Source organism: Miniopterus natalensis, chromosome 3, assembly GCF_054644295.1.
Source record: "Miniopterus natalensis isolate mMinNat1 chromosome 3, mMinNat1.hap1, whole genome shotgun sequence".
Lineage (NCBI taxonomy): Eukaryota > Metazoa > Chordata > Mammalia > Chiroptera > Miniopteridae > Miniopterus > Miniopterus natalensis.
The window spans coordinates 8,165,426-8,191,364 of NC_142083.1; the positions used below are offsets into that span (position 1 = coordinate 8,165,426).

At 48.1% G+C, this 25,939-nt stretch overlaps 1 protein-coding gene across 1 annotated transcript in view; it reads right to left on the reverse strand.

Annotated features, from left to right (window-relative positions):
* Positions 1-25,939, reverse strand: part of EGFLAM (EGF like, fibronectin type III and laminin G domains) — a 129,081-nt gene that overhangs the window by 36,455 nt on the left and 66,687 nt on the right. Inside the window, exons 7-12 of the mRNA XM_016223949.2 lie at positions 24,082-24,248; positions 8,531-8,646; positions 7,398-7,716; positions 6,671-6,771; positions 5,340-5,440; positions 3,256-3,400 (exon numbers count right to left, since the gene is read on the reverse strand). Of these exons, the coding sequence (XP_016079435.2) occupies positions 3,256-3,400; positions 5,340-5,440; positions 6,671-6,771; positions 7,398-7,716; positions 8,531-8,646; positions 24,082-24,248 (949 nt within the window). The remainder of the gene's footprint in view (positions 1-3,255; positions 3,401-5,339; positions 5,441-6,670; positions 6,772-7,397; positions 7,717-8,530; positions 8,647-24,081; positions 24,249-25,939) is intronic.

The window sequence follows — 25,939 nt, forward strand, 5'->3', positions numbered from 1 at the left end:
ACATGATTAGGGGGTAGTTTGCAGCCACCCGTATTTATCTTTAAGACATTGCCCTACAGCGAAATTAAACCCACGGTCACCCTGGGGAATTCGGCGAGCTCCTCGGAGGGCTGTCTGGAGCGAGGAGGGTTCTGGAGCGCCTGGAAAGGAAGGGAGGGGAGGCCAGAGCCAAGAGCAACCCAGCAGGCCGTGGACCAGGCTGGGCATCCAAAGAAAACTTTCCCTTTCCAGTCCTGACACCGGTTTACTGTGTACCTTGGATGGGTCACAGGGCTGCTCTGTATTTCGAAGGTGATAATGTTAATTTTGTGTATCGTGGGCTAACATTTACCCTTTCTCTGTCCCGGTCACCTTTATACTACATCCTGCAAAGAAACACTGGGCGGGGGAATGTCCAAACAGATTTTGTTGCAAAATATTTGGAAATTTGCTCATGGATACAGCTTTTCTTTTCTTTTTTAAAGTGTTATTACAGTTAGGTGGAGACATTTTCAGTTTTAGAGCAAACCGCAACCTGGGTTGCAGGTTTTGGGGTTACGAAATACAAAGCTGAGCGTTAGGTGGCACAAAATTAAGTCACCCGTGGCCATTTGTCCTTCAATTGTGGGAATATCCCATCCATTTGGATGCATGGCTGCATAGGAGGGGGTTGGGAGAAGGCAAGCTGCCAGACTTACAAAGTGTCCAGAAGCTAAGCCACTGAAATGTAACCTTTCTCCTTTACACTGTCACCAAAAAGCAGAAGATATAGTCATTGCTTTATCTTTGCTAGTGAATAGAAAAGACTCCTTTGTAAACAGTATACTGAGCTCGAGCTGGGCAGGTTTAAAGTGCTCACAGTGAAGCTGAAGGACTGTGTTTGGCAGCCACTGGCCTCCTGCTTTCATTACATGGACTGAGTGCCCTGTTGGCTTATTTCGTCAGCATCCTGACACTCACCCTCTGGCCCTGTTCCCTGACCCGGGACCATGGCAGGGGCCTGGCACCCCTAGCCTTTTCTCCTCTGGAGCAACAGACGCATCGTAGGGCAGCCGGTTACTTTGAGGCTCCCTTCGCGACATCCCAGGTGACAGTCTTTGAGCTTAGCCCTTTCCTTCCTCTGATGAGGGCTGCCTTCAGGTCCCTAGAGCCTGCTTTGCCTGCTTATGCAGGGAACTGGGATTGCCCCAGAGTTTGCATTCCCCTGGCACAGCCCTTAACAGTTTTCAATGAGCGCAAAAGTATGAAAATTCAATTCACTTGCTTTGGGCTGGAATCACTCTGAGGTGTAACTTATACTCAAGCTCCCCTGCGGGGTCAGCCTGCAGCCAGGCCCTGAAGAGCTGTGCCTGAGATGCCACTCCTGCTGACTTTTGCCCTTCCCTGTCCATCTCTCCCCGCCACTGCAGGTTTCCTATGGCATCCGTGTCTTAATGCACCACTCGCACAAGACTCCTCATCTCAGGTCTGTTTCTGGGGAACTCCAACTTAAGACAGAGTCATTTTCTCCCAAGTCAGTTTATTAAACATTCCACATCTGTGGTCCTGCTTATACAACTTGCTTAGCGAGTCCTGGTAGCAGAGAGGGACAAACGTTGCCCTGAGTATCCATAAAATTATATGCTTCTTGCAATTAATTCTTATATCTATTAAAACTGCAGACTCTTAGGATCAGAAAAATATGAAACCTCATATAACCCAAGTTCCCATTGACTGCTGGGTTCCTTGAACATCCTTACCAAGAGGTTTAGATAAGCTACTTTTGGAACACTCCCAAGGACAGGGAGTCATCGCCTGAGAAAGTCTGTTGCACATCTGTACACCTTTACACGACTAGGTAAAGCTAAAATTGGCTCCTGCGGCTCACCCCATTCAGCTTCAGCCTTGGGATCCACAGAGTAAGTCCTTCCCCAACACTTTCTCTTTGACTCAGGTAAAAAGCCACCATCCACACCTTCATCTTCTCCAAACTAAACAGTGCTCCTTCAATCAGTCATTCCAGGGACTTCAAGTCACCTTCCTGTTTCAGTGGCTGCTCTTTGAACATGCTCTGGTTTGTCTGTAACCCTGTCAGAGTGTAATCACAGATCTGAATACAATCCTCTTAGAGGATCAGGGTCACCAGAATAAAACAGGATCATCACCTCCCTCTTCCTAGATGGTATACCTCTATTAACATAACCTCTAATTTCTTTAGCTTGTTGTCACCACATGGCTCTGTTGGTTAACCTTCCTTGAACTTTCTTGCTTTAAATCTTAAGGTATTTTCACAGGTGTTGCTTCTATTATAGCTTCTTCATCCTGTTTTCATGTTAGTATTTTGGACCCAAGTCCAAAGCTGCTTTATTCCTATCAAACTTAATTTTAATCGCATTGGGCCTATTGTCCTGGCACTGACGTGACTCTGTAGTTCATTTATTCTGGTTTTTCCTTCCTTAGAAATACATGTGTGAGTGATTGCGCTGGATTCGCACTCATTCTATTTGGATTCCTGTTCCTTTGGAACCATCGGGGTCCAGATTAACGGGGATCAGCGAGGCGTGGCCCTTCATTTAACAAGTCTTGCCAGCAAAGAGTGGCGAAGGGCCCAGGCAGGGAGGAAGCTGTCCGCATGTACACAAAGGCCTTCTTGCTACATTTTCCCTCAGGATACGGACACCTGACTGATTATAATTATAGGTTCGGTTCCTGGGCAGGCTGCTAACCCAAACTGTTTATTCCAAACGAGGTCCTAAAATTGACCCAAGGATGACAAATATGTGACTACCTGGGTGATTTGCTGAGCAGCCCAATGGTTAAACTGTTTCACCACTTCCCATAATCACAGTCCCCCAAAAAGGCAGATGAATGGATTGTTCCTGCATATCGAACCAAGTGAACCTCCTGGAACTATTTTCCAAAGCCGCAGGATTGCAACACCCACCCCGTCCCAAAAGCAGCTTTGGGTCTGGCACTAATAATGGCTTCTTCCCCTGACCCTGGCTTTCATGTCCTTGTGGGAAAAGAACACGTCCCTGGGTGCCTACCGCAATGACGCTTGCGGATTCCGTTCTCCTCTCGGGTAGATGGGGGATGGATGTGCGCCCTGAAAGCCCACCTAGAGTGGCAAGACCCCGCAGGAGCAGGCCGGAGCTCAGCTGCATGGGTTCACCATGAGAAATGGCCCATCCAGAGCCTGCATCCTGCCAAGCCTGCCTCAGCCCTCTGTGGCGGGGCCCCTCAGGATGCTTAGGGTGAGTGCCAGGTGGGTGGGCAGGGAGTGAGGCTTGCACTCACCTGGGACTGGCCTGTCACCGGCGTGTTGTTGTTCAGCTGCAGCAGCCCTTCCAGCCCATCTCTGTAGAGCGTGACTGTGTGCCAGCTCCCGAGTTTGATTCTGGTCTCACTTACGATGATGGCAACCCCAGTTCCACAGTTAAACCTGCGGAGGAAGCAAAGGAAAGATTCTCTGATCAACCAGCTCATTGTGTTTTCAGGCCCCAAGGACATCATCTCAGGGTGATGGCTTCTCTGAGAGCCAACCTGTTCAGAATTAGGCTTACAAATATCAAGGGCAGTTTAAATGTAAGCGTGGAAGAACTAGAAGCCTGTTCTCTGGGATGAGGTCAGTCTAGTCATTTCTAACCTGTCCATAAAACCTTTAAATGTGGGGCCTCTCTAACCCGACTTTCTCTGCAGCTCAGAAAATCATGGGCAACTAAGAACATCCCAGTCCTTTCCAGAGATGACCAGGCGCCTGAATTAGATTCAAGGTGCAGGGAACCCGAACTGGAGTCATTCTGCTTTCAGGGATTTCTCTGGGGACTTCCTCCGACTTCCAAACAACAGGCTCAGTGATATTAATAAAATGTCAAAAGCCAAGTTTTCACACTCCTCTTGACCAGCCGGCCAGCGCTGCCACCCGAGTTCAGCTGCGCCCAATGCAGGGGCAGGTTCCCAGGAGGCTCGCGCTCAGGGGCGAGGTGTGGGGGGCGCACAGGGAGCATTTTCAGATGGCTGCATTCTTTTTTTCTTTTTCCCTCACCCTCCCTACGTCCCGGGGTGCCCACTGGTCACTATGCCTGACATCTAGAATTCTGACCCTTTCCCGTCAACTTCCAAACAGCCACCATGCCACTTCCCCGTGGGTCCCAAGATCGCTGGTGGGGAAGGAAGCATGGTCCTCATCAGGACCTGAGCCAATTCCGGCCACTCTCATGGCTCCCTCTGTCTCATGATCCTCAGTGGAGTGGAGAGGGGTCAGAGGCACTGCAGGAAGATACCAGAATCACGAGTGGGAGCTGCCGGGATGGACAGCTACACCAGCCAATAACCACTGGTGCTACCGGAGCCCATCAGGTCCCCCAAGTGTTACAGCCCCAGCAGGTGAGAACCTCTGCCCGATCCTGGTGACTGACATCAGGCTCCCATGAGCCAAAGCCTTGAGCCAAGGAAGCAGGGGAGGGGGGCATTTCTACCCCAAGTGCAATGCTCAACAGTCTCCTCCAACTTATTTTCCAACCCAAGGTATTGTTTTGTGCTGAAATAATCAAAAGACAACAGTGGTTGATGCTGACTGGGAGCTTGCTACGGGTCAGGCACCGCTCTAAGCACTCTCACGCATTAACTCGTGTAATGCTCACAGTAGCCCTGGGAGGAAGCGCAGGCCTGGAGAGGCTGTCTCTTGCTGAGGGTCAGGCAGGGGGGGATGGCATCCTCAGGATCTTAACAAGTGCACTGCAGAGAAGGACAAGGCTGATTCTCACGGGCGGTTCTCACATCCGTGCCGTGTGCACCTCCCTGAAGGCAGCTAAAACACTCCCACCTCCGCTGCACCCTGCCCAGGGAAACCATGCGCAAACTCAAGGTGGCTTCCACAGAGTGCTGGGAGAGGAATGACCAGGCCAGAGGAGGTAGCCAGACAGGCCACCACAGCCCCGAGGGAAGGCAAGGATGGGGCCTGAGCCTCTGGGAGCTCTCAGGAGGCTGCTGGCTCCTCTCTGCTCTCCATGACCGTCAGTTGTATTGACCGTAGACGACATGGAGAAGATTCCAGCCTTCATCTGATCACATCCACAGAGCCCAGGAGGGACGGGACTTGAGCGCTGTGGCTCACCACTGCATCCCAGGATCTACAGCGGAGCCTGGGACACTGCGGGTGCTCAAGAAACACTTGCTATTGAACGAATGAATGGTCACCGGGTTCCAAACGCTGCAAAGGTCACCTCGTGTTCCCGACACTCCAGGACTTAGTAGACTGGCCCGTGGCCACCTCACACACGCTGTTCCTTATCATCCTGCATTTACTTTGCTCCCACTATAAAAATGGGAATATAACATAGAGTAGTATTGAAAAATCTGTGGGCTTTTGGCAGAGTCACCTGAACTGGAGTGAGCGTCGGATGATAGCCAGGGCCATGAAGTCGCCCCTCTCGTGTTCGCTCTCCCCGCAGTAGAGCAGCAAGCCGTCCTCCGCCTCTGCCTGTGAGACAAACAAGAGCCAGGGGAATGGTGAGCCCCGCCACGTCCATCGGGCGCCACCTGGACACACTCATGAGTGGGGAGCTTGAGCTCCCTCGTCTGTGGTCCTAACAAACGGGCAAGCATCCCCAGGTACGTAGTCCCGGTTCACTTCTAATGCCCCAACGGCAGTGGTATAAACGGTGTGAGGAATGGCAGGGAGGCGACAAAGGGGAGGGCAGCCCCGTAGTCAACCTGCTCCTTCCTGGCTCTGTGGATCCACCAGCAGAGCCTCCGGGAAACCACGGGCACAAAGACCAGGGTCGCAGAGAGGCGGTTCCTGTGCTCATCAGCTCTATCTCCCCAGACAGCATCCTGTAGTCAGCCTTCATTTATTTATTTCCTAATTTCCCTCCTCCGAGAAGCACACAAATTTGCTTCTTTCCTTCTATCAAGAGCAGGACCATGCAGAGCCCAGCTAATAGCCTGGTCTGGTTTTCACCCGTGCTGGCCATCCTGGGCTGCAACAGATCATCTTCTGGTCACTCAACATTGTGACCACCCCCTGGCCAGGTGGCTCAGTTGGTTGGAGCATTGTCTTGGTGAACCAAGGTTGTGGGTTCGATCCCCAGTCGGGGCACAAACAGGCATCAACCAGTGGGTGTATGATTTGCATGAAGAAATCAATGTCTCTCTCTCTCCCTCTCCCTTCCTCTCCTTCTAAAGTCAATTTAAAAAAAAAAAAAATTGTGACCGTGACCTGAAAGGGGACTTGTTTCCAGATCTCCAGACATTCTCATGTCCTCTGAGATACCCAAAAGAACCGCGTTAAGCCGAAGTCGCTGGTTGAATTCTGATGTGCAGTTGGTTCAGATCAGAGAACATCTACTCCACGCCAGGGTATTTCAGTTTCTGTTTGCTCTGTTACAGCCGCAGCAATGAAGCAGACACTTGGGCTCCCTTTCACGGGGTTTGGGAGTGAGGAAGCATCGTGCCTTCTAATGTCCTGGCCAGGGAGGAGTCACTTTATGAGCAACATGGCTGGGATTCAAACACTCTCTCTGGGAACCTCAGACCAGCCACGTCCATGGTTCAGTCACATGCAGAACCCACCTGCCCTTGCTGGTGCCCTTGAACGTGTGAATGCGCCTGTCATCCTTGCTACCCTGTGAACAGGCTTCCTCTGCCCCCTCCCCCTCCTCCTGTGACAGGATGTCCAATGGGCACTCATAAAACAACGAATCCTTCTTACCCTGAATTCGAGAGTGATCTGAAATGCCTGATGAGAGTTCTTCAGAGGTTCAAAGGTCATATAAGAGTGGCCAAAGAACTGAGGATACTGTATAGCAATATCTGAAAAGATAAAAAGACAACCCAGAAGCCGACGTTTCCTCTCTTCTTCAAATGCAAAAATCAATGCACACCGCTACTTGGGTGTCATTAGGTGAAAACCTCTCATCTGTTAAACCTAGTTCACGGTCTTCTTTTCTCTATGTTTTGCACCTAGAATCCTCATTCTGGGGGACTCTGAGCTCCTGAAGTTCTCAGGGAGGACCTGGGCCTTTGGAGACTCTCGCCTGCTACCCTACACCGAAGGTGGCTGTAAGATTACCGACACCTGCTGTCCAGCAGTACATCTGTGTAACATACGTGGGCCCAATTATGACCCTTCTTAATTTGCATGCACATATCTCGGCTGCATTTTTTCAGTAGACATGTGATTAAAGTAAAGACCACCTCCCCAAGGTGCCATCCGGGTGATTTATTCATCGCACCAAAAGTATTACCCGCTTGGCACACATAGAAATCGGGTTGTTCTCCAACCACGCAATGGAAGTGGCCTCACATTTGCCCCGTGTAGCTAATTTAATGACTGATGCATGGAAGAAGGGGCTTATCTTAGGTGAACCGCAAAACTGCCCTCTGGTTTCCAGTGGGGCCAACCCCACCACCATGCTATTCCCCCACCAGTGGCCTACCTTCTGAGCAGCTCTCACCACCTTTGCCCAGGTTGCAGTGGCATCGTGAGCGCCCCCAGGTGTAGTCATTGGCACAAAAGCTGTCAACAGGGCAGAGAGTTTCATCACAAGGAATATGAAAGAGCCTCGGCATCGTAGGCACGCCATCCTTTCCTTCTCTCTTCGCTGGGGTGGGCTGGGGAGCCACGGCAGGCGTAAGGAGAGATGCTGGGGTAGGGGGCACAAGCCTAGAAAGGGCCTTTGGGTTTGATCTTGGCGCAGTCTTGGGTTCCACCAATAATTTCGTATTCTCTCCTTGGGTAGCAGGAAGTGGTTTAACCTAAAGCCAGGAAAGGATTGACACAGAGCACCAGTAATTAGACTGCCAGCTTATGGTGGATGCCTGGTACTTGAAAACATGCCACTTCTGGTATGTCCCACACCCTGGGATATAGACTGGGCAGACAGCACTGACCCCAGTTTACGGATAAAGAACTTGAGGCTCAGGATTTTTAGTACCTTGCTTTTTATTACTCAGAAAATCAGTAGTAAAGCTGATATTACATGGTTTATTATTATTATTTATTTTTTAAATGTTTTTATTGATTTTAGAGAGAGGAAAGGAGAGGGAGAGGGAGATAAAAACATCCATAGTGAGAGAGTCATTGATCGGCTGCCTCCTGCATGTCCCCTACTGGGGATCAAGCCCGCAACCCAGGCATGTGCCCTGCCTGGGAGTTGAATCGTGACCTCCTGGCTTATAGGTCGACGTTCTACCGCAGAGCCACGCCAGCCGGGCTGGTTTATTATTATTATTACAATACCACAAAGATGGAATCATCAAGGAATTGTTCATTTCCTTATAATACCTGACTTTGTAAAAGTTCGCTTGGTGGGAAATCTCAATATGTTTTGGCTGGGCCGGGAAGTCAGCAGGCAGGGCTGCCCCTGGAACATCAGCGTGGGTAGTACTTAATCACTGCTAATTTATGATCACCTGGAGCCTAACAGTCAGAGGAAATAAATGTGTTAAAAGCAAATGAGCCCATTTAAGTCAGTTTTAAGTAAAATGCTCACAGTCCATCGGCCAAACTGCCTTGTTCAGCAAGAAAACAAAAAACACCCTGGGTTTTAAGAGCAGAGATTTTCGTTACCTCCTCAAAGGAAATATCCAAATCCAAGTCGTCTTCAAATCCGTCGTCATCGTCACCCACTCCCGTGCTCGTGAGGTAATGGGGTCCATAGCGGCCACTTCCCGCCTCCTCGGGGCCTTCACAGAGAAAAGCAGCACACTGCTGGCAGCCCATCCTGCGCCCGTCTACCCTGCCTCAGTCACCTACAGCGGCACCGAAGGGTCTGGGATGTCTTGGGCACACACGAATTCAACACGGAAGACGAAGCATCAATGACCCCAAAAGAGGAAAAGTGGCTCATCTCGTAAGTAATCAAGAAAATGCCAGTTAAACCCAGAAAGAGCTGCCATTTTATACTGACACGGCTGGCAAAAATGTCAAAGCTGGGCAATAAAAAGTACCACCAAGGTTGGGGTCAACGGGAACTCGTATTCACTGATGTTAGACGGCACAACCATTCTGCAAAGCACTTGGACACATTTGATAAAGTAGAAAACGTTCATGCTTTTGGACCCAGCAATCCTACCCTAACTTACAAAATCTGGAAAACCATGTACCAGGGCACGCGCAAGACATGTTCATAGCGTCAGAATTTGTAACCGTAAAAAAGATCTTAAATTTGTTATTTATAATAGCAAGTAACACCCCAAATATCTCTCAACAGAGAATGGATGAATGAATTATAGCATATCTATGGAAAGGAATGCTGTGTGGCAGAGGAAATGAATGAATGAGCATTTAATAAGGCAACATGGCTTCATCTTACATCATTTCAGGCCAAAAATGCAAGTTGCAAAAAACCACATCCAGTTTAATGCCATTTATATAAAAGTCAACAGCAAGCAAAACTTAATATCTTATTTAAAAATACACATACATGTAGTTTAAATGGTTAAGTAAGACAGTGACAAATATACCTGTGGAAGTTAGAAGGATGTGCATGAGGTGTTACAGGACCTCAAGAGTATCTAGAATATTCTATTTCTTAAGATAGGTGCTGGTACATGTGAGTGTTCATATTACATTTATATATTGTGTATATTTTTTCTTGAAAATTCTTTAAAATAAGAAAGAGACTGGAGCAAGCACTCCCACACCCAGGAAAAAGGGGCCCTGTGTGGTATCCTGGGGGCCAACCATTTCCATTCAACTGAGCAGGACAATGGAATCTTTCAGCAGCGCTGGAAGGTGGGCTGAGAAGAACTCTCAGGAGACAATACTGGCATTGTCCTTTGGGGGATGGTCAGATTCGCATTTTTATTCGGTTGTCAACCAGGGAGTCTACTGATCTGCAGCAGTCCTGACTTGGGCTAGACCCAGAAGCACTTTCCAGGTGGGAGTCTCTCAGAGTTCTGCTCCGTAGCACCCCACCTCCTCCCAGCAGGTTTGAGCAAGGGCAGGCCCCAGCCGCCTTCCCCCAACAGGCACACAAGGCACCAGTCTCGAGGGCAGGGGCAATGCGGGCCACAGAGCCGACTTTTGTAGGTTTTTGATGCCCACTAGTTATTAGACATCCAGTGTTTAGATGACAGGGAAAGGAAGGAAGGGAGGGAGGGAGGGTGGGAGGAAGAAGAGAGAGAGAGAGAACATTAAAAACAAACTGAACTTAAAGACAGTCTGCTTTCAGAAAAGCTAAGCCAAACATCTTTCTCACAAAAGCAAATGCACCCCCTTCTAAGCAAAGCAGCAAGCAGGCTGGAAACAAGGCTAAAGGAGAGGACAGAAGGGAGGGTGGGAAGTGTTCTCAGCGGGCAGCTCTGGGCAGAAATCTGCCGGGGGCCTGGAGGGGGAAGTGTGGCCGGCAGAGGATCCGGAGCCCGCGGAAGGAGCTGTTTGCAGGGGCTCAGGCGCATCTCGGGGGAGGTGGGATAACGCGCCACCTCCACCCCAATTCCCGTTTTATTTCAAACGGCCCACACGTCAGCTGAAAACTCAGGCCTGCCGGTGCCAGATTTATACCTGACGCGAGCTCTCCAAGCCACCTGCCTGCAGCCTGCACAGCTGGGCGCCAGATGTCTGCACGCAGGAAGTCGGGGAGCCTAGAAGACGGCTCCCCCCTGTGGTCTCTGCATCTGCGAATCTTTCTGCCTCCCTCCGAGCCTCTCTTTCTTTCTCTGGGTCTCTTTCCTCTCTCTCTCTCTTTCTCGCTGTCCATTTCCATGTCAGCTTCCCTCATACATTCAGAACTGTCGGATTTCAGAGGAAAGAATCCGTTTGGTAATAGAGCTACACGGCACTTTCACGAAGCAAGCTGGGTTGGACCTTCGGTAGGCTCGTCTCTCACCGGTGCCCAGAGTGCTCTTTCTTGCCCTGTGCATGCTTTTCTAATTCTTGTTCTAGTCTCATCAACGTCAAGATCCTTCCTCTTATGATTCCCTATCTGAAAAAAAACCTTCAAAGATCTGCCCCCCACCCCCCTTGCCTACAAGATAAACCCAGGCTCCCTGGTCAAGAATCCAAGGATCTCGGTGATACCAGCCGCTCCTACTCCTTTTTTCTCCCACCACCGTTACCGATTGAAGCCCACTGCCTCTCCCCTGCGAACACAAACACACGCTGCTGAGTGTTTAACATAATAAGTTCCTAAACTTTACAGTGATCCTGTTAGGTAAGTAAGTACGGTCCAGTTCACTTTGTGGATAACTGAGCTGAAGCTCAGAGGTGAAGTGACCCGGCCAAGATCAGAGACCCTGTACCTGGCCGAGCCTAAGTCCCAGCCAGGCCTGTCCGGGTGCCGTTCTCCAAGTCCCCTGTAAGAGAAGAGCCACTGTGCAGGTAGAGGCGCCTGGGATTTAGACGACTAACATTTCCTGATCATTTTTACTGTGCCAGGAGCTTTTCAGACATTGTTTCTGTAATCCTCACAAAATCCTCTGAAACTGGCATTATTACTCCCATTTTACCTATGGGTACATAAACTCAGAAAGATGAAAGATCCTGCTCAAAGGCATGGAGATAGTAGATGGCAGAGCTAGAGTTTATCCTTGGACTCTCTTTGATTACATCGTGCCTCTCAGGATCTGCCTCCAAATTGTGTCTTCAGCTTTTTCCCCCCTCTTCAAAGGTCTTAATAGCTAAGAGGGTCTACCAGTTGACTCCTGAATATGTCTTGTGTTTTCTTACCCCAAGACTCTGCTTAATGCTCTTCTCCACACTGCCATCCTGTTCCCTCTCCTACATCCTTCTGCAAAGCTTTCCATCCCTCCAGCTACACGCATTCTGTGGAGACACAGGGCAGCATCCAACGGCCAGAATCAAGAGACATTTTAACAAGAAAACATCAGATTCTTTTGGAGGAAAAATGGTGACTCCACAAAAGATGGAGCTGCCGAGACCTGTTGGGTGTTCCTGCATCTCCTCCTGGATGGGGCTGTCGGCACACGGACATTTGCCCCTAGTCGTGAGCTCGGAACCAGCTCCATAGGTTGATGAAATCAATAGATGTTTCAGACAGTATTTACATCTCTGAATGCCTGTCCTTGTGTTCCCCAACTCAGCTGTGGACCCCTGGAGGGCAGAAACCTTATTTTAGACTCTTGATATTCCTTCCCTCCCCCATTTAATTAACACATCACGTGGTTACCAACGGCCAAGATCTCCTCTCCTGCGATGCTGCTAGTCTACGGTGGGCTCTCTCTGTCCGTCCTGACCCAACAGGATGTGCATGGAGAGGAAACCTTACACGGGGAGACTCTGCCCCTAAATCCAAAGACATACCCTCGAAACTGCCACTGTTCCTGTCCCTTCCCCAACTCAGACTAGAAGTTTAAAGGTGAGAGAAACTTAGACAGCACCCAGTCCTAACTGCCCATTTCATAAATGTGTGAACCGAGGCCACAGAAGAGAAGTGACTTCCTGCCCCCAACCCATCCTAGGAAGTCCATCTTGAAGGAACCTCTTTCCAGAAAAGGACCGTGATGTGTGGCTGCAGGTGCAAAATGGTACCATGATGGGCATGGAAATGATTCCAGATTCTCTGCTCATTTTGACAAGTATAAATAAGGCATGGATTAGTCACCGGATAAAGTTCTTTGGTCCTTATAAAAATTGCTCTGTTTTGACACTGTATATAACTTATCTCCCAGGAGCCAGAAATTACTTCTCAGTTTGGGGACAGAAAGGATGTGAGATAAGAGTGGGGAAAGGAATATGGAATTACAAAGACTCAGAGCCAAAGAAATTTTTCCTTTTGTAGCAAGACCTTAGCGATCAGCCAGCAAAAGTGCATTTTACAGAGGAGTAAACTGATGCTCAGTGAGTCCACGCGACTCGCCCAGGGAGGCAGCTCATTGGTGGCAGAGATGATCTGGAATTCTGGACTCGCGGTGCCATGTCAAGTACTCTCTGCAGCATCTCAAACTCCCCATCTCTCATGCTAACCCAGGCTAACAGTCCTTTCCCATTTGTAACAGGAAGGAAATACACACAGAGAGGACCAGACACAGCATGACCGGGAGAAACCTGGAATAAAGCTCTCTGCTGTCGGGTCCTGCCAGCCCCACCACCTTAGATCTCAAATCCAGGGCTTACATGAAGGTTTTACTAAAGACAGAATGTACAGTCTAAGCCAGTGATAAGAATTCTCCCAGGAGCCTGGGGCTATTATAATTAAAGTGCATAACTTATCTCTTTCTACTTGGCACTTTGTTAATTAGGAAAAGAGAACATTAAAAGGGAGGCATTTATTTAGAACCAGAACAGTCAAACCACTGACTGGATAAAAAACAAGTTCAAGGGTATTCCACTATCAGAAAAACTAACACACAAAATACAAACTTCCATTGATCAATTAAGGACGGCTTTTATTTTATAAAACCCTGTTTGTTTTTATAAAGGCATCGCAGTTTTTCTATATATACATAGTATATATGGCATAATCCTGATTTTAAAAATCCCAACAGGTTTCTACATGGAAGGGAAAAACTGATTCTAAAATGTATATTAAAGAGCAAAGGGTCAAGGACAGACAGGGCAATTCTGAAGAGCAACGTGGAGCAGAATTACCACCAGGCACCGTGACTTTATAAAGCTGTAGAGACTAGGGCAGGGTGGCACTGATGGAGGGATAAAAAAGGGGACCGCAGAGCCCAGAAACGGGTCCACGCGCGCACGGAGGGGAGGCGTCAGAAGGTGCCGTGACAGGTCAGCGGGACAGAGGATGAGTGGGCCGGGGATCGGTGCTGGGGTAGCTGGTTATCTGTACGAAGAAAATGTAGTAAATGAGGTTCCTGCTTCTCCACACCTATAAGTAAATCCCAGGCAGGTTAAAACCCTAAATATGAAAACCAAAAAACGTCGATGTTTAGAATAAAATACAGGATTTTGCTTCATGACCTTAGAAAAAGGAAGTGGTTGAAAAACTCTAGAACACATGCATCCTGGATGAAAAACTGAACTATAACGACATGAATAAAATACCTCTCTATTCAGTAATTGATACGATGACATGAAAGAGAAGTCACAGAGAAGCGGATGTTTGCAACACATGTTAGTGCAAAAACTAAAATCTGAAATTAGTGGCCCTTTCCCATTTTGGCTGGGACTAGTTAGTGATGGACGAAGTCCCCCACCCAAGGCAGTATAATAGACCTGCTCTGTTTTGCCTTCCTCTCAACCATCCAAACTAATTCTAAAGGGCTCTCCAGGCTCTGAAAGTCTGTGACCTGTCACCACCTGCTGGATGGCTTGTGAACCGCCGCCACCTGGAGATGGGTCTCCTGACTTGCTCCTGAGGCCCCCTGGCGGGTCGTTCCCTAATGTTCGGGATCCTCCGATCCTGTTGGGCTCTGGAATCCCTGAGGACTGTGTGATCAAGACTACTGATGGGAGGCACATCCCACTGGGCCAGGATGGGCATACATTTACATTTTTAAATATGGTAGACCCTAGGGGTGGAGTTAGACGGCAACCAGTCCTGTTCTGTGACAGATCTCTGTTCTCAGCGCAGGTGCAAGTGACAAGCTAGAGCTACCAAAATGTCCAATACGAGACCTGAGCTAAAAAAAAAAAAAAAAAAAAAATAGGTACTTTCATCCTTATAGCAGATGATTTTTTTCTTCTGAAAAAAAAAAAAAATTGTCTCAAAAGTGTCTTAACTGTGGATACGGTTAGACTAGCAAGTAAGACTTGGGTGTCAAACGCCATCCATGTTACCTGTGGCTGTGCACATCAGTCTATCCATCAACAAACACAGAGAGGTAACAGACCTGACCCGCCCTGCTCCACTGACATGTCAAAAGGGGAAATACAAACTTGGACAAGCCAAAAGATAAGTCAGGACACTGCCACGCGGTCCCGCTTTGTATGCAGTAGTGAAACAAGCTACATGTCCACCGATAAAGAATTAGTTCGATAAATGTGGTAGAGCTTTACCATGGAATACACTGTGGTTGTTAAAATCAACACAGTAGATCTATATTCAAAGATGTGCATAGCATTTTGTTACACAATGAAAGTGTGTATGTACTATGACCTCATCATTGGATTAAAAATAATTCTGGAAGATTATATACCAAAATGTTAATAGTGATTATGTCTCGATGTTGAGATCAGACATAATTTTCATCTTTACATTTTGCACTTTTTATGTTGTTTGAATTTTTTTCTAATAATAAGTATGGATTACTTTTTCTCTTTAGAGACAACAAAAAAGCTATTTCTGCTTGGGGATTATTATAACGTTGCTCTCCCTGCTCTTGCCTTCGCCCCTCTAGAGTCCTTCCTTCAGATTTTGCTGAAACCTAAGCAAGGTCTTCCCACTCCTCTGGTCAAGCGACACCCTCCCCTCCACCCATCTTCCAGTCTCCCCACTGCTCTTTGAGCAAAAGCAAAGTCTAGTGGTCTCCTGGGGTCTCCTGGGTCCTAATCAGCCTCCACCAACTGTGACCTCATCTCCTTCCACTCTTGTCCCTCAGACCTACCAACCAGGGCACAGAGGCCTCCTTCTGTCCCTGAGCAATGAACACCCAGGATGCTCTTGCATTAGGACCTCAGCATTTGCCTGGAATGCTCTTCCCACAGTGGGTGGATAGACGGATGGACAGGCAGATAGGTAGACAGACAGACAGATAATTGATCCAGGCACATATATCCAGAGAGTTCACCAGCTCTTCTTGCTCAAATGTCACCTTCTCAGGAGGCTTTCTCTGACTACTATCGTCAGTTTTGTTTTTCTCCATCGCCCTTATCACCATCTGATCTGCTACCTACATTTTTAAATGTATTTGTTCTCTGTCTGACTGCCGGACTAGAACGTGAGCTCTGTAAGGTCAGGGATTTGGCCTGTTTCCTTCACTGCTGAATTCTCAGCATCCAAAACAGTGCCTGGTACATAGTAGGCGCTCAATATTAGTCTGAAAGAATAAACGGATACGTTGTAAAATAGTTTGGGGAACTGATTCTTTAGAAAGTGGGAATCCCACTCACAAGATAATCTCAGGCTGGGTTCCTGCCCAGAATCTGCCACTAAGTGACCTTGAGAAGGCTGCTGGGTCACTGCAGGCCTCAGCTTCCTCTCAGCTAGTCCTTTCCAGCTCTAGGAGTCTACAAACCCTCAATCAACAAAAATTAGACTGTGAGACCTGATGATCTCCTGTGTTCAATGCAATGTGCTCAATAGGCAAAGATGCACAAGATAAGGTCTGTGCTCTAAATCTATGAGTGAAAGACCAAGAAATAACTCATAGTTTTGGAATCCACATAAAAGGCACCATTCTCTTACTATATGAGATGATATTGTTCCTTCTTGAGGTGGATTTCTTCCTTATGTCCCCCCAGACCCACCCCTGCCCTTCTCCACTCTGTCCTGGGCCCCAGGAGGCTGAGCTGCCTGGCTCCCAGCTGTGTTCTACCCATCGGGAAGCCCCAGCAGGAGAGTGGGGGGGTGGGGGGAAATGAGTCAGAGTCTTTGTTCTTCAACTGCCATCCCATGAGGTTTTCACGGGACACAGACACGCGTCTGGAGGTCACAGCTCTTGCCTGGTGGCCCTCCCTGTCTGTCTCCAGAAGCTGGCAATTGCTTCCTCTCGATTCCCTTACATCTGTCTGAGCTTGTGCAAACAGTCCCTTCACTAAATTCATCTCAAATGACCGGATCGCACGTGCCTCTGTTTCCTGCCGGGAGCCTGGTGACAACTGAGATCATTAGAAAAATTGTCTCTTTCTCCCACGGTTGTCTCTGACTTGCACGTGTTTGTACGTATTTTTCCACATTTGGCTGCATAATCAGATGAGATCAAACAGACTCAGCTGGCAGCCACTGTGTCTGTCCCTGTGTCCCTCCTGTACTTCAGTCACTGTGTTGGGCTGATTTCCTATAACTCCTTATCTGGGCTCAACCACAATTATGGCCCTGCTCACGCTCATCAAAGAACCTGAGTGATTCGGATCGAGATGCTAAGAAACCATCCAAATGGAGAATTGTGTAAAAACAAGAAGTGCCCCAATGCAAAGAACAGTAGAGATTAACCATAAAATGAGGAGTCTAAAGGAAGGAGAAAAAACCAAGTAGCAAGGAAACAGGAGGAAACAAAGGAAAAATCATTAACGTTTGTGTATGGCTCACTTCAACACATTAATGTTGAAAAATCCATTGAGACGGGAATAAACTGCGCACAGTGCTCACCACGCGGCTGCTGAGTGCCAGCGGGCTGACTGGACAGAGGCTGCACTGAAGCTGGGCACCGAGAGGGCCTTTTCTTTGGAGAAGTCTACTGGCTTATCACTTGCTTCGGTCTTTCCGCCCTGACCAGCCGGAGGGGGTGGGATACCGGTGAACTGATCGTAAGTAAACCTATGGTGATGAGCGACGTACAAGGCCTCAGTGGAGCGATTAACAGGCAGCAGGTGTCTAAGCAGCAAAGTGAATCATTTCCTTTGGAACCGATAAAGCTGCGCCAGTGACTGTCACTGCGATTTGCACGCATGGAGGCCGCTGCATGCTCGGAGAGCCAGGCCCGAGGAGGGCGCCCGAATGCAAACCAAGCCCCCGAGGCATGCCCATGTACAAGCTGCACACTTAACGTGCAGACGCTCTCGGCTTTGAGTAAAGCAAACGATTTGTTCTTCCTCCTGTTCCTCTGTTCGTGTCACCTTCCGAAGGTTTACACATTCGTAAGCTCACCGCCGTGTGGGCCTATGTATTCCAAGCTCCCGGAGTGACGCCGAGCCAACAAGCCCTCCCCCCGCGTCTCTGTGTGCTAAGAGCAGCACAGACCTGTCTGAATACAACCGGGTCGCAGGCTCTCCAGGTCTCCGGTGTACTTCGGAACATTCATGTGAAAAATGAATCACAGGGATATCTATCAAGGCGACAGTTTCATTCATACACGCTAATTGATTCTTTCCAAGTTTGACAAAATTGCTACCCATAAGAGGGTTCCCCAAATTTCCTGGACACTCTCCAGAGGTCAGCAAAGTACATCCCAGAGGCCAAATCTGGCTGCCACCTGCTTTTCTACTGTTGACAGGTCACAGGCCCAGACGCAGCTGCTTCTGTCCGGCGCCACCTTAGCAAACGGACACTCGTGGTCCCTGCAGATGCTCCGCTGGCCGCAACCGCAGGTGTTCCCTGGGCCAATCCACAGATGCCAAGCCAGCTCTGAGCTCTGCACTGATCTCCCGTTTCCTCAACCACTCCTCTGTCTCTGTCTCCTGTTCTTTATCCTATAAATGCGTCCTGCCTTCGGCCCCATCTTCTAGTTCTTTGGACCTTTGAGAACGGAGACTGTCCGCTCCATGAAGTCTCAGAAAAAAATGGTTTTTATCACCTAAATTGTTTTCTTTAACCATTTTTAACAATGCAGGAATTTAAAAAAAATGGTTTTTACATTCTTAAATGGTTGATAAAAGGTTTAAAAGTGGACAATATTTTGTGACGTATGAAAACCATATGAAATACACATTTCAGTGTCCATCGACAAAGTTTTACTAGAACACAAGAACACACATTATTTATGCGAGGCCGCTGCCACACAGAGGTGCCTGAAACTCCCAGCATAGTCACTATCTTGCCCTGTACAGAAAAATGTGCTGACCCTGTCTAAGCGAATGGTTCATAGTGGGAAGCTTAAAACAAACAAGCAAACACGCTCTTAAAAACCAGGGGTATAGCACTAACTGTGGGGTTTTCTTTTTTTACTCCTTTCTGCCTGATCCAGGATGTGCTTGAGTAGTGAGTTATAAAATTTTATTGTGCCTGCAGTTTGGACTCTCTGATGTCCTCTAACTCTGCAGCCTCTGAAACTAACCAACCAACCGAAACCCATGCTAATGATTCTACTTGGCTGAACTCGTGTGGTCCTTGTATTCTACTTCTGTCAGCAACGCTTTGCTCCTGGACCTCTGTTTCTGAATCGTGATGTCTAATGCCTTCGAGTCCCAAGACCAGAGCTCAAGCAGAAGTCTTTAAGAAAGAGCTCTAGACCAGCTGGGGTCACCGGGCCAGACACAGCATCCTCAGCAATGACTCATGGATAAACTCTCCTTCATCTTGCAGAGTGAGAAGATGTCGTAATCTTGGTCCATACATACGTATTTATTTCCTCAAAACAACCCTGAGAAGTAGAAAACATACCTACCTCGGACATTACTGGATCCATTTTACAAATGAGGACACTGAGGCCCAGAGAGATGACGTGACTTTGCCAAGATCTCAAAGCGAGGTAACAAGAGAACAGCTCTCCTGGTTTCAGACCAGCCATGCCTGCTGGATTCTGCTCTGTCTAAAGGTGCTGCTCCACAGTAGCAAATTGTCTTCTTGATCACTGGGATCTCTCGCCAGCGCCTCTTTCCCATCCTTGTTGCCTTGAGCTTAATCCCCCTGGGTCTGTTTCCTCCGTTCCTTCCTCCCTCCCTCCCTCCTTGACTCTATTTACTTTTTTCTTATTAGTGTCACATTGCAATTCTGGGAGTTCGCCTTTGCTTATAAATGTTACCAACTGGACAACTCTGGTGAGTTTCTCGACCAACTTTCTCCCCCCGACCTCCTCTTCGGGTTCCCCAGACAGTAGCAGTAGAGAGTTATCCAGCCCCCAGAGTTGTCCCTGCGCTAAGTCTCGTTCAGTCACTCACGCCTTCGATCAGTACTCACTGAGCTGCTGCCCTGTACAGGGTGTTGGGAACACAGCCCTGAACGAGGCATTCCAGCTCGGCCTGGAGCTCATCCTGCTGGGTCAGTATACATAACAAATAGTTTCGGTTCAGGCAGGGAAAGGGCTACAGAGAAAATCAAGCAGGGGGTGGGCCCGAGTAACAGTGAGGGGGAAGCCTGTCTGAGGAAGCCAAGGCCCAGCTGAGGAAGGGGGTGAGTGGGATGGTCATGGAAGGATCTGGGGAGGGAGAGTCCCAGCAGAGAAAACAGGGTGCAAACGCGCCCAGGCGGGGAAGAGAAAATGCCTTTCGATAGCAAGGAGAGGGCATCTCCTGGGCTCTGCCTTGAGGGTGCCAACCTCGCTTCCGTGAAGAGCTCACTGGTTCTCTCTGCCTATACCGGGAGGGTAGAACACGGGAAATTCAGTGCTTTAGGGGGCCAGGGTTATACAGGCTCCCAGGGAAGGCTGTTATGATCCTAAAGCCGGTCACGCATGCCAGTTATTTTTTTATTTCATTTCATGTGTCTTTGGTAAAACGAAAACGCTTTCTGATTTTTGCCATTTCTATTATTTATAGTGCATATATATATATATGTGTGTATATTTAGAGTAGTTTATTGAGTTTTAGAGAGAGAGGAAGGGAGAAGAGAGAAGCATCAATGTGAGAAGGAAACGTCGATCAGCTACCTCTTGCACGCCCCCTACCTGGGAAAAAGCCCGCAACCCAGGTACGTGCCCGGACCCGGAATCGAACCAGCAACGTTTTGGTGCCCAACCAACTGAGCCACACCGGTCAGGGCTAGAGTTCATACTTTTACTACTTGTTCCATCCTTCGTGGCTCCTAGAGAATAAGTGACTGCCTGGCGGGCACATACATGTCCCACAGAGCCACATGTGTACCCGTGTCTGTGAGGCTCCACAAGGCCCCTGCTCGGACTGGCTAATTTATAAATCAATCACGGGGATAGAAGAATGCCACGGAACACTGAGGCAAATGACAATGTTATTGGTATTTCTTTAAAAATGGAGCAGGATGGGGCAAAAACTGAGGGTCCATGACCTCTGCCTTGGGTTTCCTTACTAGAACAGAATGGGCGCTGCAACAGTGATGTCATCAAACACCCCCCCTCCCGGCCTCACTCAGGCTGAGTGTAACCAAGGAGAACATTGGCCCTGGCTTTCAGTAACCAAAGGGCATAAAAGCAATGAGATCTACCAGTCGTGCCATTGAGCAATCAGCTGCTAATAGGGTCTGGCATTAATAGGTCCCCGGGAAGTGAAGCCTTGTTGGTAAAGCTGAAGTGTTATTTTTCCTTTGAAAGGAGTTGGGCAGAGGCCTAAAATAGGCAAGAGGAGTCCAGCGAGTGGCCTGTCCAGGGTGGGATCCAAGGTTCCCCTAGGGCACTCTGGGCCTCTGTAGTCACTTGAACATCCTGTACTGACATTTGCTGTTCAGGAAGCCAAGTGGGCATCACACCAAGGAAACATCCAGGGAGGAAGGACCCTGAGGTGCAGAGGAGGAGCAGTGAGCGGGAAAGCCCAACAGGCAGAAATGCTGTTCTCACAAGTTCCTTCAGGGCCTCGTTCAAACTAGGTGCCGCTGGCCGGGCTGGGGTCTAACCAACCAGAAGGGCTGCTGGCTGCAAACTCCCAGGGCTGTACCAACGCATACTGGGTGAATCTCAGGCCTGCACGAATGTACAGCACACCTCACAAGTTTTAAGTGAAAAAGAAATCTGCCCTGGCCGGTGTGGCCAAGTTGGTTGAGCGTTGTCTCGTGCACCGAGAGGCCACTGGTTCAATTCCTGGTCAGGGCACACATGCAGACTGTGGGCTCGATCCCCAATAGGGGGCCTGCAGGAGGCAGCCCATCGATGCTTCTCTCTCATCGATGTTTCTATCTCTCTCCCTTCCTCTCTCTCTAAAAATCAATAAAAACATAGTCTTAAAAAATCTTATATGCTTGTCCCGTGGTGTCAGGACCTCTGCAGTCCATTTATTTAATCGCCGACCTTACCATTCTGGTGCTGCTCTGCATTAATGAGAACCTCCTTTAATTTGAATCTCTCTCGGGGAAGTGGCTTTGCCGTCAGCCAAACCCGAGTTCAGATCCTACCTTTATAACTTTTATTCTTGGCAAAATACATAACCTTTCAAAAACTCAATTTTTAAAAACCTATGAAAAGGGACATCCTCCGGCATGGGGTTGTTTGTGAGGATTAATATGAGATTTGCCAGATAATGTGCTTGGTGTGGTGCCTGGCTCACAGGAGGTTTTCACAGCGGTAGCTCTCATATCTAGAACCTATTTTAATCCAAATAAGTGCTGCTTAGTAATTAGGTAATTTCATATATTGGAAAATGGGTTTTGGGAACAAAATAATAGTTTAAACTAAAAGCAAATAAGAAGTGTGAATGTGCTGGAATACAGGGGTCTCCAAAACATTAGAAATCTTAAAAAAAAATTAAAACCACACAACTGAAATACCAATTACAGCAATAGAATTTGCACAGGCCATCCAGCAAATTCCATTTCTGCTATCCTGATTTGAGTAACCATGTATATGTAAAAGCAGTTACAGTGTATTTATTTAAGAATAGCTCATAATTGAGAGTTTTCACCGAGTCAGCCACCTCCCTTGCACACAATTACTCTGAAATGATAAAACTTTACTTCTCATAGGAGGCCAATTGTAATGAAATGTTACGTATCTGTTGGGGTGGTGAATACACAATACAATATACAGGTGATGCACTATAGAATTGTATACCTGAAACCTATACACTTCTATTAACCAATATCACCCCAATAAATTCAATAAAAAAACATTATGTATCTGTAAAGCACTTTCGCATAGCTTATCCTACTTAATCCACAAAACTGGGACCCACCAGTGGCCAATGATTACCAGAAACTCCAAAACCGTGCTTCAGTTTAAAAAGAGCAAGAGCAAGGGATGCCTCAGCCCACGCCCCCTCCCCGACTCACGTCCACACCCACGTCCAGGGCCAGAGCTGTTCCATCTCCCCCTTCTCCTGTCCTGTCTCTGCGGAGAAGGGGACACTAGGGGCTGGAAGGAAGGAGGTGAGCATGGGTCAGCTCACAGCAGCGGCGCAGACTGGGGTGGGCATAGCGAGTGCCGCTCAGATTGTGATAAGGGCAAACTACACGTTCAAAATACAGTCAGACCCGAGGCTTGCCCCGGCTCCGGTTACCCCAATTTTTGCCCACGCATCACAAAATTTAACCAAAGATTATATCAAAGACCTCAGCCAGCAAGAGTGGAAGGAGGCCCTCCTTCGATCTGAAATAGAATCATTAACATTTCTTCTAGAAAGAAGGAGTTTCATTCCTTGTCATATGCCTGGGGAGTTTTAGCTCCTAAATTCTGAAGGAGTGTAACAATTGTTGGATGATCATAGTGGGTGTGAGTGTGTGTGTGGCCTCATCATAGCTCCACATCCCCCAACAATTCAGTCTCTGAAGAGTGAAAATTCCTAGGACTTGGGGGACTTGGCGAACCTCCACCCCCGATAAGAGCAGTGACCTTGGAAGTCAGCTGTGTGGATGTTTTGTGAGAGGGGAGGGGTTTATTCAGAACCACTAACCAAGAGAAATAGGGCTCTGCACTGGCCAAATGACAGTGTCAGGCAAAGTTCCTTCCTGGGGAAAGGGGAGCCAGGGGGACAGCAGGGCTCTTCAGACAGAAACTTGGAGGAATTTATTGGCAAAACTGAAAAGATGACAGTATTCCCAAAAAAAGTGCCAATGTTCCAGTTCTGAGATCTCCCCACTACACAGGGCCCCAGCTTTGTGTAAATGTGCCCCCCCACTTTTAAAAGACAAAGATTTCTAAGAGGGGTTGGCAGGGAGGTCTAAGTAATTGAAGTGTGGTTCCTGAATCAATCATGTGGGAGCTGCTTAAACCCTGGACTATGATAAGAATCTGACATTTAAAAAAATGCCCAGGAGATCAGCTAGACACCCAGCTTCCCCACCCCCTAGAGCGGCACTGTGGCAGCAGGAACTTCTGCCATCAGCTGGAACCCCCAATAACACGTCAGCATACCAATGACTCCTTTGTTTCTCCCTGACCATAGTCCGGAGGGACTGACCTACCTGAGTGTCCTTGATTTGCAAGGGAACACTAGCCCTGAAGAGTCTGGGAGCACTGATTCTAAAATGGTTTCAAAATGAACCCATTTTCTCAAAAAATAAAAAGTGTGGTATGTGCTCTGTTGCGGCGATCGTGAAAGAAAACTGACCTCATACTCCCTAAGGATGGTGCAGAAATAAATTTTCCGCTGACCTGTGTCCCTGGTGAAAGCCTGCAACTTGCAAAGGTCTGGGAAAACTGTCACAGGAAAGGCCGAGGGGAGCCCCTTCCAGGCTGCCCTTGTGCAGGGCACTAAGTGGGCCCTCGTGAGGCGACCTCAGCCATGTGGCTGCATCTGTCCCTCTGAAGGGCCCTGGTACTCACTGGAGGTCTGGACGATGTCGCTGGGCTGGCTGCGGGGGCTGGGGCCGTGGGCATTCATCGCCCTCACTGCAAATTGGTAGTTGGTGTCCGGATCGAGGCCCTTGATAACCATGGAGTCCATCTGGATTCGCTCTTGGATTGAGATCCAACTCTTGTCAAAATCTGGTCTTTATCGATGAAGGAAGGAAACAAAACAAGAAGCAGTTAATTACGAACAGCAGGGGAAAGGGGCGCTTGCTCGCTGCGGAAACCACCAGGGCTTGAACTCGAAGCAATACTTATAAAAATGAGAGAACATGTCCTATCCAAAAGCCATCCTGATTTTAAATCATAGGTCATCATTTTTAAGTCCCTGCCAATAAAAGCAAGTAGATCAGTTTTAAGCAGCATTTAAAGACCAGCCGCTTTTCCTCGCAAGGCCTTGACTGCGGCGAAAGGTCCCCCGTAGGAGTTCATTTCCAGGACTGTCCTCCAGATGTTTCATAGACAAGCCTTCCCCTGCTGGTCCCCATTCCCAGAGGTCAGGGGAGAACACAGATTCCATCGGCTCACAGTCTGCTCGCAAAATAAACAAATACAAGTTTTATGGGGTGACTAATTTGTAGGAATCGCCATGGGAAAACCCAGGAAGATTCTGTTCGTGGCCTTTCTTCCTCCTCTGAACAGAACCGTGCAACTCTGCCAACTTGCCGGGTTTTCATGTGTCCTAAGAACCCTACAAAGAGTGCAGACCCTCGCTTAAAGCTGCCACCTGGAAGGCCACACACAGAGGGTAAGAGTACAACTCAGGCTGGACAGAGCCACTCAAATCCTGTCTCTGTGACTTAAGTCTCAATTTTCTCATCTGTAAAATGGGGGTAATAAAAGTACTTATCTAAGACGGCTGTGGTAAAGACGAAATTAGATCTACATCCTTAGCATGGTGCCTGGCATCCCATCGTTAACTCTCGGCATGTGTCACCCATTGTCTAAGGGACTTACACACAGATTTCTCTAACAAGTTGAATGCCAGGTGGGGTCCGTAAGCCCAGGAGAAGATGCCTCCTTGGGCTCACGGAGCAGAGTAGTTTGTGGGGCCGGGATCATGTAGGAAATCCACATGTTGGGAGAAGCAGAGGTCACAGAGGGCGCCCACGGGAGGAAGCAGGGCTGGTTTCTCTCTCTTGACATCCTTTCCCTAAAGATGGGCTTCTCCTGTAAACTAACTTTGTCATCAAAGAGGAAACCTCAGTGAGTGGCTGGAAACACATTTACAAACTCAAATTAATAAAATCACTTCACAGAGGAAAGCCACAGGAAATGCCCTAAAAGCAAAGCCAGAGAAGATGCAATCTTGCTCTCCCATGAGTCTTTGCTAAGCTTCCCCGTGGCATTTCTAGAGGAAATGACCTATAACTGTTCTTAAATGCCACTGTTTACCCAAATATCTGCAACAATCTTATGTAAAAATTACAGCCCTCTCCCACAAAGGGAGGTTATTTTGTATTTGTTCATTTAACGCAGGAAAGAAAGCTATCTTTTCAGCAAATAAGAGATTAACGTTATTAACCTTTCATTTCATTATACAGAGTGAGAGAGGAGAGCTCACGCAGGCTGAGTACCAGTTCAAAACCTTTAACATCTGGCCTCGGCTTTTCTCACGGGTTTTGCATTTAAATGTTTTTAGTGTCTCTCAAAGTACAAAAGTGCAAAGGGGATGTTGAGAAAGGGATAACTAGGCAAAAGTATTGTCTCAGATCACCCTCCAGCCAGAGCTTCTTTTTGCAACTAAAGAAAATTATTTTCTTCAACTACACAGTTGCCAGTCAAATCACCAGAGCGACACTCGCCCGCCAATTTCCCCAACAATGAAAAGGCT